The 17,297-nt window shown below is 38.1% G+C and overlaps 1 protein-coding gene across 1 annotated transcript; it reads right to left on the minus strand.

Moving 5' to 3' along the window:
• Nucleotides 1–1,509: 1,509 nt before the first annotated feature.
• On the minus strand, nt 1,510–13,922 carry lhx5 (LIM homeobox 5). The gene is made up of 5 exons (XM_052104792.1): nt 13,432–13,922; nt 11,252–11,475; nt 9,461–9,738; nt 4,706–4,871; nt 1,510–2,405 (listed from the first exon to the last, which is right to left on the minus strand). The coding sequence occupies exons 1-5, from the start codon at nt 13,602–13,604 to the stop codon at nt 2,041–2,043; spliced, it is 1,206 nt and encodes a 401-aa protein (XP_051960752.1). The 5' UTR covers nt 13,605–13,922; the 3' UTR covers nt 1,510–2,040.
• Nucleotides 13,923–17,297: the final 3,375 nt, after the last annotated feature.

The raw sequence follows: 17,297 nt of genomic DNA on the forward strand, positions 1-17,297 counted from the left end.
GGAGAAATGTCCAAATCCCTGAAGGTACCAGGGATACCACACTCATCTGTAAAAAGTAATAACAATAGTATGCAAGTATAAACATCATGGGACCATGCAGCGATCATACCGCTCATGAAGGGGACACATTCTGTCTTCTAGATATGAATGTAGTTTTGTGCAAAACCTGCAAATCAGTCCCAGAACAACAGCAAATGACTTTATGAAGATGCTGGAGGAAACAGGTTGACAAGTATCTATATCCACAGTAAAACAAGTCCTTTATTGACATAACCTGAAAGGCTGCTCAGCAAAGAAGAAGCCACTGCTCTCAAACCGCCATAAAAAAGCCAGAGTACAGTTTGCAAGTGCACATGAAGACAAATATCTTATTTTTTGGGGAAATTTCCTCAGATCTTATGAATCAATTGAATATCACTTTTTGGCCATAATGACCATCACTATGTATGGAGAAAAAAGGGTGAGGCTTGCAAGCCGAAGAACACCATCCCAACTGTGAAGCATGGGGGAGGCAGCATCATGTTGTGGGGGTGTTTTGCTGCAGGAGGGTCTGGTGCACTTCTCAAAATAGATGGCATCATGAGGAAGGAAAATGATGTAGATAAATTGAAGCAACATCTCAAGACATCAGCCAGGAAGTTCAAGCTTGGTCACAAATGGGACTTCCAAATGGACAATGACCCCAAGCATACCTCCAAAGTTGTGGTAAAATGGCTTATGGACAACAAAGTCAAGGTGTTGGAGTGGCCATCACAAAGCCCTGACCTCAATCTGATTTAAAATTTGTGGACAGAACTGAAAAAGCTAGAGTGAGCAAGGAGGCCAACAAACCTGACTCAATTATACCAGTTCTGACTGGAGGAATGGCCCAAAATTCGAGCAACATATTGTGAGAAGCTTGTGGAGGGCTACCCAAAACGTTTGGCAAGTTAAACAATTTAAAGAAATGCTGCCAAATACTTACAAAGTGTATGGAAAGTTCTGACCCACTGGGAATGTTATGAAAGAAATTAAAGCTGAAATGAATCATTCTCTCTACTATTATTCTGACATTTCACATTCTTAAAATAAAGTAGTGATCCTAACTGACCTAAGACAGGGAATGTATTAAATGTCAGGAATTGTGAAAAACTGAGTTTAAATGTATTTGGTTAAGGAGTATGTAAACTTCTGACTTCAGCTGTAAGTGCTAATCTGTTTCACACCCACATCTACCATATCACTTCTGAAGATATGTTTTTAATATCTAATTTTTCTATGTCAGCTAACAGTGTATTTTTTTTTCTCTGAAAGTGTTGTAATATTTGATTTGGTAAAATGAATGTCTAATTAAATATTCATGCACAGCAAGATGTTTTAGAGTGGCACAGATTTATCAGAACTCGGGTTTACTTGGTGTTCATAAAAATGTTTAATGAACCAATTCATCAGTTAATGAATTAACCAAAAATGACCAGTTTTAAGACAGAAAAATAAAACATTTAAAATGTAAACAAACTAAAGCCAACCTAACCATGAAGATGCATTTACCTTTAAGTATTAGTTCACGTTTGAAAGTAAACTGACTGTCAGATGCAATTGAGCATTCACCAAGAGTGCGGTCATCAAATGTACTTCTATATGGAAGCAGTTTGACAACTTTGCTAATCAGTTAGTCATAGCAGTCGAAAACCCTTGGAAAGACAATTGAACTATTGTTGATTATGACACAATCATAATATTAAACTTGGGGAAACCATAGCAATGGAATCAAACCATTGTGATTGGTCAGATGACAATACATATCCTTTGACAGTAGAAACTAAACAGAGAGAGAGAGTGGTAGTTAATGCCCCTCATTTTGTGAAGAGTCCTTTGTCCAAATATTGGGTGAAGTACCAAGACCAGCTAATAAGCACTCCCTCGGTTACTTATAGCACTCAGGGGATATTTCTGATAGGTAGGAAGGTTTGGGTAGACCGTTAAGGGTGGAAGAGCCCCTTTTTGTCCATAGTCCATGGCTCAATACCAGATCACTTCTCATGTCCAGAATTTCCGACCCTACCAAACTGTATTCTCCCCTATCTCTTGGCCAGGACGAGACATGGGGCCGCTGTAACTGGTGTTGTTGGCCATGGGGAAGGGGGGACTAGGACCCCCTGCGAAGCCACCCTCCCCCTGTTGATTGGGATGAAGTGGTCCAGTCATGCCTGGTTCAGGGCTGGGGGTGTCTGCATGCGAGATCATGTCCGTGAACCTTTGGTCGTCTGAGGGGTGGTGACCAGGGACCGGGCCGCCCTCCAGGGCTCCTGTAACCGAGCCTAGGATGTAAGGGGACTCAGCTGGAGACTGTGCCTGTGAGGAAGGGGGTCCGTGAGGGAAGAAATCGTAGTTGACCACTGGCCCGTAGTAATCACCCTGGTATTCTGTAGAAAAGACATGAGAAATATGAGTCCAATTCAGTAAGTGCTTCCCTAAATCTTTGTGAATTGTTAACCTATAAATGCATGGGGGATTTTCCAAAGATTACTTCCATAGGGTCTTTAGTGACCAGACACATATATTGATCAGAAATGGATCAAGAAAATGCCAAGATAGTGTAAAATTACACTAATTGTTTTTTTTTTTATGTATTTATTTTTAAATATCAAAGAGATGATGCAACAAATGATAGAACAGAATTTATTACTTCCATGCGGAAATATTATGAGACTCAACTGTCTGTCACTGAGCACTTTTTTAGGAACATCTGACATGATCATCTGCCTCAAGGTTACGGTAGCCTTTTTGTCAGCTCAAACCATTCTCCGTTGACCTCGCTCATCAACAAGATGTTTCTGTCCGTAGAACTGCAACTTACTGTTTTTGAAATCTAAACTCTAGAGACCAGGGCTGGACTGGTAATCTGACACCCCGGGCATTTTCCCGGTGGGCCGATGCACATTGGGGCCGATCGTGGGTGGACTGGCCAGCGGGAGAACCGAGTGGGCCGGTGGTGTGTCTGCGAAATGTGCCGCGATAAGCAAAAATGAGCCGCCGCGTTATGCAGAACGGACCACAAAACGGCGCCACGATATGCAGAAAACGACAGCGAACACCCCTCTTGCTCAACAACTTTTGGATCAACCTCCCCTCCACAACTTTTGGGCCAGTTGCCATGTAAAATCCCGGGCCGATTTCACTTCCCAGCCCTGCTAGAGACTGTTGTGCATTGAAATCCCAGGAGATCAGCAGTTAAAGAAATACTCAAACCAGCCTGTCTGAATCAACCATCAGAATGGGGAAAAAAATTTGTTCTCAGTGATTTCGACCGTGGCATGATTGTTGGTTGATGTGAACATCGACCACACGATTGGCTGATTAGATAATTGCATGAATAAGTAGGTGCACTGGTGTTCCTTATAAAGTGCTAAATGAGTGTATATTGGAACATTATTACATATCTTCTTGGGTCACTAACTAACCTTTTCACTTTTGTAGTCAAGCAATGTGATTTTTTATTTTTATAGTTACACTATTTATAAGAGAAAGCTTGAGGAATACTAAAGAGGTTTGAGCATAACTCCAGAACATTGATGAGGTAAAGGGGGTGGAATGAGCTCCTGGGTCACTAACGACCCATGGCATGCATTTCAGGGTTAAGGCTGTTTTTTTCTCACCACAATTATAATTTGATTAGCTCATTAGGTAATGCTATATTTATTTGATGCCCAAATTCACTGTTTTTTTTTTTCCATTGTACCACTTAATAAGTCAGAATAATTTAGCTGCGACCAAGTTATTTATAAAGGTAGTGTAATAAAGACAATATTGAAATGGAAAATGTGCTAATTATTGAAGGAAAAGACAGCTCTAATAAAAAGGAAGGAAAGAGGACCAAAATAGATTTAGGAATAGTGGAAAGGAGCACAGAGTGGCACGTGTGCATTGCCACACATACTTCATTTTTACTGACACATCCTATCTCTCTCTCTCTCATACCTATATGAGTTGGCCTATATAATTAGTGCTACAGAAAGTCATTAACCATTCTCCCAATTCAATTATTTTTCCCAAAGTTGTGATAATTTAATGTGGTAATCAATCATCAAAAGACAATTTACTGTAAAGAAACGGCAATTGCTCATAGGGCAATAGATAGTCAAATCATCGATGTCGGACATCGAGGAATCCATTTGTCCATCTACATGCAATCTTCAGCATTTGCTCCTGAAATCTATGATTTTTGATAAGGATACAAAACTGAGAATATCTGGGAATAATGTGGACTTGAAATTCCAAATTCTATAATGGTTGGTGCCATTATTCTGATTGTATTTTTATGTTCATTCATTGCAGAAATTAAATATATGCTGTAACAACTGTTAGTAGGTCAGATTCCAGGTGTGTGCTGGAATGTAGTACAACAGGTAACACAATTATTTTGCTTTTAGGTGTCTTTCAAACACATTTCTGTGTGTTTATGACTAGCACCAATGCATAATTCTCAATTAAATTATGCAGGATCCTGTGTTATACTTTTTTAGAAGTATTACGCTGGTTTTTAGGAGACAAACGTCTTTGGAAATTCAGCTTTAAAGGTATGATGGGCGAGAAAGTGGCATCTTTATACAGAGAAAGAGTGTGTGTGTGTAAGTGCGTAAATGTGCGGTTTGTGAGAACACATTCTGATTCTCCTTACACAGACAAACACAAAGAGAGAAGGGGAGAATATCTGTCTCCATACCTCCATAGTAACTGTATCCTCCAGGGCCCAGGATGTCAGGGTCCTCTAGCCTTCCTCCGAGTGGCCTCATTCTGCGGGGTCCCCTGAAAAATGCATGCCTTCGAGCACCTAGAGCACTGAGCTGCTTCATCCTGCGTTCTTTAGACCGTCGATTTTGAAACCATACCTACAAGGCAAAGCCATATACATATAACATTGTTAATGACATATTGTAACTCAATACATATCATGTGTGTCCACATGTCTGAGGAATTTGCACATATGTGCTCATCTAAAGGATTTGGATGCTCCTGAACACTTAATATTATCTTTTAGTCTAATCCATACATTTCCAATGGCTGGTCACTTTTGACCGGGAACACAACAGGTTAAACAAAGTGAAATAAAACCAATAAAATGGTCAAATTTTTTTGTGTGTTTTCTGATGTGAAAAAGGTCAGGGAATTTGATTTCAATTGGATTAAGTAAAAATTCTATAAAAATCATTACAAAAATAGTAGTCTGGGTCAAAATGACCAGAACACAACATAAGGGTTAACATCTGTGATTTACTGCACTTTGGCTAATTTTACTGATTACACTATTTAACACAATTTTTGTTCCTGGGTAGTAAGTGTTATATCCTAATCGCTTATGCCTCATAAGTATAGAAAATGGCTATTATTCCCCACAAACTTTGCTTTTGTGACCAGGACAGTGATATTTTGAAATGTACCTATTTCCAGTGAGAAAACGGACACATTTGTATCTTTTCGTTCACATAAAGTCAGATAAAAAACATATGAATCCAAATTAACATGAATTCATACTAAAGTAATACAAAAATGACTACAAAAGATTTAGAAGCGAGTAGTTTTTGAAGCGAGTCGTTTTTTTAAATCACCCCCAAATGTACTCATCATACTTCAAGGCATCCAGCAAGGTCTTGATGCTGTTGTAATCCTCGTTCAGGTGCACCAAGTGAGCCAGGGGAAGAGACGGGTACTTGTTACCATTATGGAGCAACACGGCTTTGAGGCTTCTGGATGAGCTGTCAATGAAGAGGCGCCACTCATTCTGGTTACAGGTGATTCCGATTACCTTAAACAGACTGGTCACATTGTGGCAGAAGCAGAGCCCATCTTGACAGGCAAAGAAGCTGGAAAAAGTTTGGTGATGCTTCCTCTTATCTGCGACTTGCACACTTTCATCCAACAAGTTCCACTGCCTGAGCCTAGACGTCAAAAGCTCGGCACTGGACTTGGTGAGTCCAAGATCTCTAATCAAGTCTTTGAGGTCTTTTTGGTCGGGGTAGTATGGGTTTCTCTCCTCAGCTCCACCTCTGAAATTGTCATCTGGATCAACAACGTCTTCCTCACTCTCTTACTTGCTGCTCTCTTCTAAAGACGGCTGCTCTCTCTCTGGAGGATTGGGTACGGGGAGCTCATGACAGTGTGGCACCGGGGCGATGGATGAAGGAAGGTCCGGATTCGTGATAGCAGTTGCATTCTTGCCAGACTGACGTTTGGAAGGTCCCACCATGCAGAAGTAGCTGTTGCTTGAGTGGTCACTGGGTTCCCGCAAAATCCTTGGGATAGCAAACATCATGGCTCTCTTTTCCCCTCTGTACCATCCTACAAAAATACATTTATTTCACCCATGACTAATGTGTAAGAGATTCTCGCAACTTTTTTCATATATTTATATTTTTTTAATTAACACATTTTATAAAATAAAATTCCAAGCAACAATTGTCCATCTTACCATCCAGAGTTTTTTTGCAGTGCTCGCAGGTGAAATGAGGTGCCCAGGGTTTATCTTGATCCCCGACAGACATGCAGAAATATGCCTTGTAGACCTCACACATCTAAGCAGATGCTTCCACGGAGTACTTTTTTCACTCTTGTCTTGATAAGTTGGCCGCTGACATAGCAAAATGCTTCTGCCGGATGCTTGCAGCCTCTTGATGCCTTCTCAGAAAAATGCAGATATGTATCCACTTAGGCAGCTGGAAATAAAGTGAACTGGTGGGCTTAAGGCCCCTGTATTTACACTACTATATTACTGGAACGTTCAAGAAAGTTCTAGAAGTTACTCCAAGTTTCCTCAGCACTGAATCTATCTGGAATGTTCTGGAAAATAGGTAAATGTCCAAATATCACTGTCCTGTTCACAAAAGCAAAGTTTGTGGGGAATAATAGCCATTTTCTATACGTTTGTGGCTTAAGCAATTATGAAATAACACTTACTACCCAGGAACCAAAAAATACTAAATGTTACACTGTGTTATCCTTTCAGAAAGCAGTTTTCAACATTATATAAACAATTTTCAGAGCTTGTACAGTTTGCCTGATTTCTATGAACCTGGTTTAGGTACCTTGTGTGAGTAATTAAACCATCTGGAACAGCTAAACAAGACCATGTTTACTTTCATCATGACACATCTTCAGCTGATGTAAGGTTAAAATGGTTTAAGCCATTGCAGAAGGAAAGTAAGATTTTGTGGTTTATATGTCAAAAGGTCCACAGAAAGATTAAAAAAAAAATTATTTTACCATTTTTACTCTTCTATCAACACTTAATGAGGGGAATTGCCACTCAAATGTTTCCACAGTGTTTTCCAAGTGTTGTAATTTAATAAAAGAAATAATCGTGAGCGCACATTAGCGAAGACTAGATATATGAAATATTTATAAAAGTTAACTTCACTATACCACTGTCATGGCCGTGATGATGATTTTCCATCTAAACAACATGTTGCTCAACTTCTGAAGCAGAACAGGCTACATTGCAGACAAACAAGCAGCAGGATAAACAAGAAAACAACAGAACAGCCACTGACAACAACTAATCAGTTATAAAATTATTAATGAAGAGAACTGACACAAAACTGATCATTTGAGACTTGTTAAATTCTGACTTTAAAGTCTAAACTTCAGCTACAGAGCTCAATGACAGCGCTGTAAATGCTGCCCGAGATTTATTTTCCTGCAAAAATGAATATGCTGTGAGGATTTCAACAGTCTCATCTGTGCATGCACGCACATAATTTCTGAGCTACTGCAATGCAGACAGGTATCATTTGATCACGACACCACCAACTCATTACAAAGAGAACTGATATAGAAGTGTGTGAACGATGCAATATCAAACTCATCACTGTCGAACATTGTTTTAATCTTCGACAGTGGCCAAGGCAATTTGGCATACCACTGTGCCGGTGAAACTCCAATATATCCATTTAGTCAAAAGAATAACAGTGCTTCAACAAACAGCACATGGGCTTATAAACTGCTTGCACAGGAAAACAGAAAAATTATATGAAATTGACATAAGGTGATATTGTTATGCATATTGGTATAATGTAACACGTTCATGTCCAAATCTGCATTGTCACTGCATTATATATGCTAACAACAGAAATTCTAATCTGGAGGCAGAATCCTACTGTGTTCGAAAGCAAGAGAGACTATATTGAGAGTGTGTTCGAGAGACAAAACATGTTCTCTACCTAAAACCACTTAAGCATTCCTCTCCATGCTCAGCAAAGGCAACACCTGCTTATTGAGAACAATCGACTAACTGTTTGGTACATTTTTATGGAAATGTTTTGCCTCCTCCTGAGTGAGCGTTGCTTAGGGATTACACACACACATGCTGCTGAACCGGCATGGCTCCAGAGGGCTCCCTGTACAGAACACAATCCGCATTTAACACATGAAAAATGAATAGGGATGCATGGCAAAGGCCGTCTCCATTTTGGCTCAGAAACAATGCAGTGAGCCTTGCCGGGATCGAGAGTGGGTTGTGATTTCTTGATGATGACGTGAAGATGAGCTACCTAGTCTTCTGTATGATTGAATTCACACATATCAGACACCCAAGGTACATTGGCAATTAATGATGCAGAATCAAGTTCCCTTTGTTATTATGGACCTTCCTTTATTTTATGCCAAAAAAAACCAGGTGAACAAACAAATAGAATAGGTATTTCTACATAAAATTAGCTCTATGAGGATGTGCCCTTATGTTTATTGGTAGTTTTGCAACATTTGATAGTTTCTCCAGTTATTCAATCAACATTTTCATGTTTAATTAAAATAATATTTATAAAGATCATTTTTGGTACGTTTAGAAAAGTCGTAGAACTCTCATTCTCACATAAGATATTGATCTGAAATATATGATGCATCCATTCTACAGCATGGCTGTGTTTATACCAACCAATGCTTATCCAGTTAAGTTCTACCGAACAAATTGTCTGAGCAATTTATTAACATGAAAGTATACATTTAATGAGAACAGTTGGCTGCATTTGCTGTCAGAACAGATTGTCTTTCACGTTAACATTTTCTGTCTATCGTGTGAACTTTTAGCTGATGTTTTCATCTTAACTACTTTTGCCTTTTTTGATAAAGGCCTACATGACTTAACATTAAGGAACTGTTTCACAGGATTTACAACAAAGAAAGAAATGTGCCAGCCTAAACAAGTATTTTGTAGCATGCTACACTATCAATGAGCAAATTAGTAAGCTATAGCCTACACATGACAAACCATGCATTTGCAGAGGTAAATGAAACGATTAAATAGATATAGAGTGTTAGTGTGAATGCACCAACACAATGCACAGCCTATGACAAAAGAAGGCTTAAAAGGTTGACTACATGGTATTATTTTGTTAAATAATACAAGCCCTACCAATTCAGATACTTTCATGTAAATAAATAAATAATGACCAAATAAAAATTCTAAAATATCCATGGCTATCCTTACCTGTATGACCCGCATGTTGAGGCCTGTCTCTTGCGCGAGCTGCTCGCGGATATGTCGCGTAGGCTTCGGCGTGGCCACGAACGCGGCTTTCAACGTCTCCAGCTGTTTGGCCTTGATGGTGGTGCGCGGGCCCCTTCTCTTCGTGCACGAGTTTTGCTCCTCGTTTTCGTTGTTGTTAGTGTCCTTATCTGATGATGTGGAATTGTCCGTCTCCTTCGTGTCGTCCTGAATCGGGTCCGGGAGATCCGGCGATAAACTCCGGTCCGTACACGATGACACTGAAATGATAAAGAATTAATGAGGGACTTAATACGCACATTGCAAAAGAAATGCATGCACTGAAAAAAGGTCCCAATGTTTTTATACACAATTAAAAATATACCCTTGCGAAACTATAAAACAAAACATATGCATGTGCAAATATAACAATGTCCATGCAACCTAATGCTCTCGATGAACAAATATTGAGACCTTTCACAAAAGGCTCCATTACGACCGACTGATTCGAATACACAAAAGAGAAACATGCAGAGGTCTAAACGTGAATCATACGATCACTTCTGCAAAATATCGGAGGAATTAAGACTGGTTGTCTCTTGGGACAGGCTGCTGTGTTTGATAACACCTTGTCATTGTCTGAAGAGCGGGGATAAACGATTACAGGCGTTTATCTGACAAGAACGCATGAGCTGAAGAAAATGAGATATGGACATTTTTCCATTGGTGGACACAACAACACCAAACCAAAACAGTGCTCAGCTGCAATGACAAGGATTGAATAAAATCATATTACGGACATGGGCTATCATAGTGTTGAGCGGTTTAACATTTATTCTAAAGTGTTTAAAATATTGCTAAAATATGAACTAACATTTTTTAAATAATATAATAAATCAAGCATGATTTTTAAGAATAGCATTTGAATAATTCACTCAAATATCAGGCTATCTAACATCATATTTACATAATCAATTGCAACACACCCGGTAGGGCCAGATTTTTGAATAAATGTGATATTGGGGATTTTTTTAATTATTATTATTTTTTACAAACCCTAATAAATATGCTTTTGTACAAGTTATTAAAATCAGAATCGGTATTAAATTAGCACGCCATCGATTTCAAAAGACCATTTGCTGCATTAACGAATCTGAGTGTTATGTCCCTTTTAAATAGTACAGACGAAGCACTCAGTCGCTGGTAAATTCGTTAATTGGACAAGCGCTGACCCACGAGAGGAGGCGATAATGATGTCATTGGTGTTTTGGGAAACAAACAGCTTGTTGTTCTAAACACTCGTGGCCATCTCAGTCACACGTGAATGGTGAAACAACACACCTCGGAATTAGTTTTTTTTTTTTTTTTTTTTTTTTAATGTAGCCCTTTCTTCCAGTGGATTTTACATTTGAATAGCCTACAGTATTAACTAAAAGTGCTTTGCAATGTGTATTTACATTAACTAAATTAGCATTTTAGCTAATTTAAACAGGTAATATATCAGCAATTGACAAATAAATAAATAAACAAACTTATAAAGTTAACAAAACGTAAATCTGAATTACACCCAAATTTAGATGCGATAGCAAATTTGACCGCGATTTTAAAAACGCCGCGGTCACTTTTTTTATATTTTTATTTATCTTTATTTATTTTATTGTATGTTAAAGCTTTATAAACAACAACAGCAATTGATTCAGCCTCATTCAGTCTAGCCTAACAAATATAATTTTTTCAATATTATTCAAACAACAGATTCAGACTCTACCAGAATACCCCAGTCGACTCTCTCACCTGAGTTTAAATTGACCTCTTTGATAGCGCTCGCACTCGTGTAGTCCTCTTTGCACACAAATTTGTTTTCGTCTATGACGTAGAGCTCCTCGCCCGTGGACAGCTGTTTGTTGCACACCATGCACGTGAAGCAGTTCAGATGGAACACCTTGCTGCGCGCTCTTCTCACGAGGTCGCTGGGTGAAATGCCCTGCAAGCAGCCCGCACATTTCGTACCAAAACGCCTAAAGGGGACAGACAGTTGTAAATTACGCAACAATATTTTATTAAAAGAAAAAGTGCAGCATGGTACAACTAATCGTAAAAACAAACGGTGAGGTAAAAGAAAATCATATCGTCCTATAAAATAATCCTTCTAAATTAAACAATATGACAAAATATTTATCAATGACTCCATGCAACGTCTAATGTCTAACGGGCATCTCAAATTTCTATTCAGCCTTTTAATAAACCATGCCGTGGACTCTGAATAATTCTGAAGGAATTTAGCAATAGGCTCAAGATAGGCTATTTGTAAAAATCGACACGCTTTAAATGGAAATATTATTATGGGATTAGGCAGAATACCAAAATTAAGGCGTTCAAATACTAATTCAATGTTTTGACAGATTATCACAATTGACACCCAAATACACAATTTATTTCTTCAGTATCAAAATATCGTTGAAATTAAAACGGAACAACACGCTGCAAAAAGCACGTAGCCTATTTAGCGTGCTTTTTAACACATTTAAGAATAGGCCAATTGAACCTGGTTTTTGTGTGGGCTATTATTTTATTTATTCAGCCTATGCTGTGAAATGACATATCTGCCAATGCACCTATTTTGAATCTGCTTCTGTTTAATCGAATACAATGCAGCATTACATAGAGGTCATACAGTTTGCTAAATTCATATTTCAATGACAATGAGACGGGAATGGCAAGGTATACAGTGATTTTCACCTTAAAAATGGGAGTGAGGCGCGTCAAGCGCACTCCCTTATGTTTCTCCCCTCGGGTTTATTTTAACACTAATGTACTAAATCTTCCCCCATTTGTTATGGTATCTAGTCGCTCTCGCGCTATTCAAATGCATCTCTCCCAGTGAAAGGTCACAACACTACTTACACAACAAATGGACGCATTACGGGTGATTACTGATTCGCCCCACTAATGGCTCTACATTCAAGCACAGAGCTGGATGGGCCCAATAGAACGCGATGGTCAAGTCCGTTTGGGATAACAATGGCATACATAAAAGCTTAAACAGTGTATGACATTAAATAGCACAGTAAAATGTAAACTAGAAAAATACTTAGGCCTAACTTAACTAATTTGCAGATAATAAGAATGAATAAAAGTATATAAGCGGCCTGATCTGCCTGCATACTACAACATTATAATTACAGGTGTAAACAACACAGGTAAGGCTTGTTGTTTTGAATATCTCTCTTTAAAATAATAATAATAATAATTTAAGAGTGTGTATGTTTAGTATATATATATAGCCTATATATGTCTTACGCTTGGAGTAAAACGAATATATATTCATAAGATTGCGAAAAACATGTTTGGTGGTTTAACTATGGTTGTAGAAAGCATCTTATAATATTTCAAACACAATATTATTATTTTGCAATAAATAAATAAGAACATTTCTAAATGATTAACGTGTTTAATCAATCATTATATTTGGGGGTAATGTAGATGTACAGAACTGTATGACACACAATTGGTAAAACTACACCATCATGTATACAAAAGGCCGCAAACGCTTTAAGAGAAATACTTTCACTGAAAGTTTGGAATGGGTTGGAATGATCAACATGGTGTGTTTTCGAGTAAAATGAACATTTGAATGTTATTGTTTTAAATTAAGGAACACTCTTTTCCCCACGGTCATGTAAAGGCCGCAAACGCTTTAAGAGGAATACTCTCACTGAAAGTGTGTGAACACAATAAGCAATGAATAGCCATCAATCAAAAGCTATTAATGAATGACGCGATGTTAGGGAGGATCAAAGGTTTAAAAGTACATTACACATTTTTTAGGCAGGTTAATCCACAAATTGAGACTAATCCACGCAGAGGAAAACAAGAGTAGGCAAATCCTAAATGACACATTCTTCACATTGGGATTAAAGTCCAAAAGTTTGACGAGGTGAGGGAACCCAAATGCGAGCAGCTTCATATCTTACCTGAAAAAGTCAATTTTGCAATAGAGCTTTCCGTCCCTGGAGAAGCATTTTTCAGTCAGGTTGCAGTTACATTCGCAGCATTGAACACACTTGGCGTGCCATGCACGGTCGAGAACATTTAAGAGGAACCGATCCAGAATGGGCCTCTCGCACCCCGCGCAGTGCACCATCATTACGCCCTGGAGGGGACCAAGAGCCGACCTTCCCGAACGGGCTCTGCGCCTCAGATCGCACGAATCGGTGCGGAGCAACGTCTTGGCTTCTTGGAGAGGGGGCAACGGCAGAGCAAATGTTCCGTCTTGAGAATGAGTTTCCACCACGCCTAAAGGTAAACTCTCCGGACGTGATTGTTATGCATTATACCTGTCGACATCCAGAAATCCAGGTTGTTGAAACACGCCAGTCAGAAAAACAATATCGTTGCAAAAGGGTTCTCCAGCTAGCACTATATAAATTTGATCAGATTCCGCATTTCCTCTTATTTTTCTCTGTGTTTTGTGATATTGATCCACCTGCTTGTCCACTCACCTCACAACGACACTTTTCACATATCTGTGTTCCAGTTCGCGGGGGCTCCGCGCATCCGTATTCAGATTTGGTGACGTTTTTGCTTGTCCTCGTGCCACGGTGGCCAATCACGGATGAGTTGCCATGGTAACGAGTTTAAATATTTGGCACTCTCAGGTTGCCTCCAAAGTTCCACGGTGGGGTTGCTAAAACGTCTAGTAGAAAGTGCATTAGCTAATAATTAGGCTACAACGACGAGCTGTTTTTTTTTCTTTTTCTGACAGTGTGCAACTTGGATTCGACTTAGTAAAGGCCCCAACAGACCCGAAATCTCCGTTAAAACGACACCAAATAGGGACAAGAAGACGCTGTTTAATTTCTACAATTGTTTTTGTATTTTTTTTGAACGAATGAAAAAGATGATACCGCTCAATCGGGTCTACAGTGATTTTGAGTGTAGCCTAATAATTATAACATTTCTTGTTAAACATCTAGCGACATTGACTACAAGAATGTAATAGCTTGTTCTTGTTAGAAATATCGATAAATATCTAAATGAAAATTGTTGGCATGTCATTTGCATGATGTCTACAGTGCAGTGAAGAAATCCAAATAGCCATCAATGCGTCTTAATACAGAAGGAGTGATCTGCGTGCGCGCTGTGGGAGGATCCCGTTCTTTTCTCATGCAAAAAGCTATTTACAGGGAAATGCAGTGGATTAAAATACTGGCTCGCATCAATAGCGATTACCGAGTAGCCCAGCGATTTGACAAAGTAGCCATAAATCGAAGGGATTTTAAATATTTACCCAGGTAATCATTTTGTTAGCAGTAGAAATGCAAACACTACTCGATGCATTCCAGCGCACTAGAGACTGGACTTATCATTATTTAAAAAAAAAAAAAAAAAAAATATATATATATATATATATATATATATATATATATATATATATATATATATATATATATATATATATATATATATATATATATTTTTTAAATTGTTATATTAAGTTAAAATTTGACACTACAATCTGAATTTACTTTTGTAAAAAAACAAAAAAACAAATCGCATTTATTTAACAATTATTTCACGTTATTATATATTTTTTTGCGTATAGAGGTAAACACTTCTAAAAGTAAAAATCGCCCATTGAGGGGGGAAAAAAGCACACAAAAAGCACAATATAAAACCGTATTACCAATTTGGGTCGATTTAAATTATTATTTTTTTAAACCAACATTTCCCTCTACATTATCATATAGCCTATATATATTGTAGCTGACTGAGTCATTTAGTCATTGCTGTTTTCACGGGCATGTCTGATCATTGGAATAAATCCGGATCAGGCCACCCGTGGGTTGTCTGCTTCCCTCTCTCCATGTAAACAATGCCACATTTACAGTTGTGTTAGTGTATCGGATTAAAAAGCGAATGCAAACACCGTAACCAATGTTCATTGTCAAATAGAGCTTATTCGTGGGACATTTAGCAAGCTATTAACAAGGGTAAATCGTAGCAATAACAATTATTAAAATAACAACAACAACAACAATAAGTCTACATACAATTAATTATTATTATTAGGCCTATTATAATTATACATTTACATAAAGCATTATAATAAAGTAGGCTCTTTTTTAAAACCTTGGTTTCACACAAATTGTAAACAATTATATAGCTTACAGGGTGACTAAATAAAGAAATACAATTTTAAATAATTTGAAATAGTTTGAAATAACTCACCCGCAAATATCTATCTATCTATCTATCTATCTATCTATCTATCTATCTATCTATCTATCTATCTATCTATCTATCTATCTATCTATCTATCTATCTATCTATCTATCTATCTATCTATCTATCCATCCATCCATCCATCCATCCATCCATCCATCCATCCTTTTTACATCAAGAAGGGTTTAAGCAGTGGCTACATAATAGCTTTTGGTAATATTTGGAGTCAGGTGATGCCGGTGGTCTGCATGCTGGGGAAACGGAGAGCCGCAGGCGAATTTTGGAACTCCCGCTGTTCTTGTCAGGCAACAAAGGCAGCGAGCTTGGCTTCGCTTACATTTCTAATCCCTTCGCGATCCTCGCTATTTATTTTCTCACTAAGTATTGTTTTCTTGACTTCCCATTTAAGAATTCCCCCAGTTTTCCCCCTGACGTTACCCTCAGCGAATAAGCAAATATGAGTGAAATGCACGCTTGGGCTACTTCCAGTCATTTGCATATTTTTAAATAGCTAAATGCTAAAATTAAAGGTGCCATCTGTTTACAATCGCCCTGACAGAAGAACCATTAACAGGCTGGCCTAACCTTGTCGAGTCTTTTTGGTTAAATAGCGAATCAGCCCACAGCTTGCGCTTACATACATTTTCACTCCCAAGACTACAGGCTATGCACCTCCACTGTTAATGTGCAAGTATGGAAAGCAACAACTAATTAAAAGCTGATTTTAAGTGACACATTCATGGAACTTACCCAGTCTCATTTCACCTTCTTTTTATGGCAAGCAACGTGTTATCAATTGAGGCATGGGAAAGCTAACATTTGGGACTCGAAACTCTCCAGCACGGAGAGTCCATGTTTGAGAGTCTGTTCGTCTGTATTGTTTAATCAATAGGCTCCAGTTCTATTAAGTGCTGCAACAGGAGCTTTGGTCTGCAACGTAAACAAACGGTAGCTGAACACTTGTCCAGACCCATGTAACTGTCCAAGGTGCTGAAAACAGCGGGAGGATTTGTGCTCTTCATTCAGAACTGTAAAAAGTGGCAACCTGCAATTGTTACCTTAAGGAGCTATTTCTACCCTAAAATTAGTTTAACCTAATGTATTAAAGTCGATTCAGTGATGTTAAATAATATTTTCGACTTGGAAAACAAATAGGTTAAAATTTGTCTTCAGTGTAGGTTACGTTTGTTCCTAGATATAGCTTATACATAGAGAAAACATTTATTTATATTTTATTATTACATTATTATTATTATTATTATTATATTAACAATATTAGTCTAAAATCAGCAAATATCATTATTATATAATATATTATTCATATTGGCCACTCCCCTAAATTTGGTATAACAGGAAAGCCCAGGATTTCTATTTTAAGGTGCAAGACTTACATCAATGGCATACATGCTTTAAGAGACATTAAAGGGATAGTTCACCCAAAAATGGAAATTCTCTCATAATTTACCCACACTAATGCCATCCCATATATGTATGATCTTCTTCTGCTGAAAAAAAGTTCTATACAATGCAAGTGATTGGGTACCAGAATTTAGAAGCTGCAAAAGCACATAAAAGCAGTGTTTAATTAATCCATACGACTCCAGTGGTTAAATCA

Source organism: Xyrauchen texanus, chromosome 34 (assembly GCF_025860055.1).
Source record: "Xyrauchen texanus isolate HMW12.3.18 chromosome 34, RBS_HiC_50CHRs, whole genome shotgun sequence".
NCBI classification, from domain to species: domain Eukaryota; kingdom Metazoa; phylum Chordata; class Actinopteri; order Cypriniformes; family Catostomidae; genus Xyrauchen; species Xyrauchen texanus.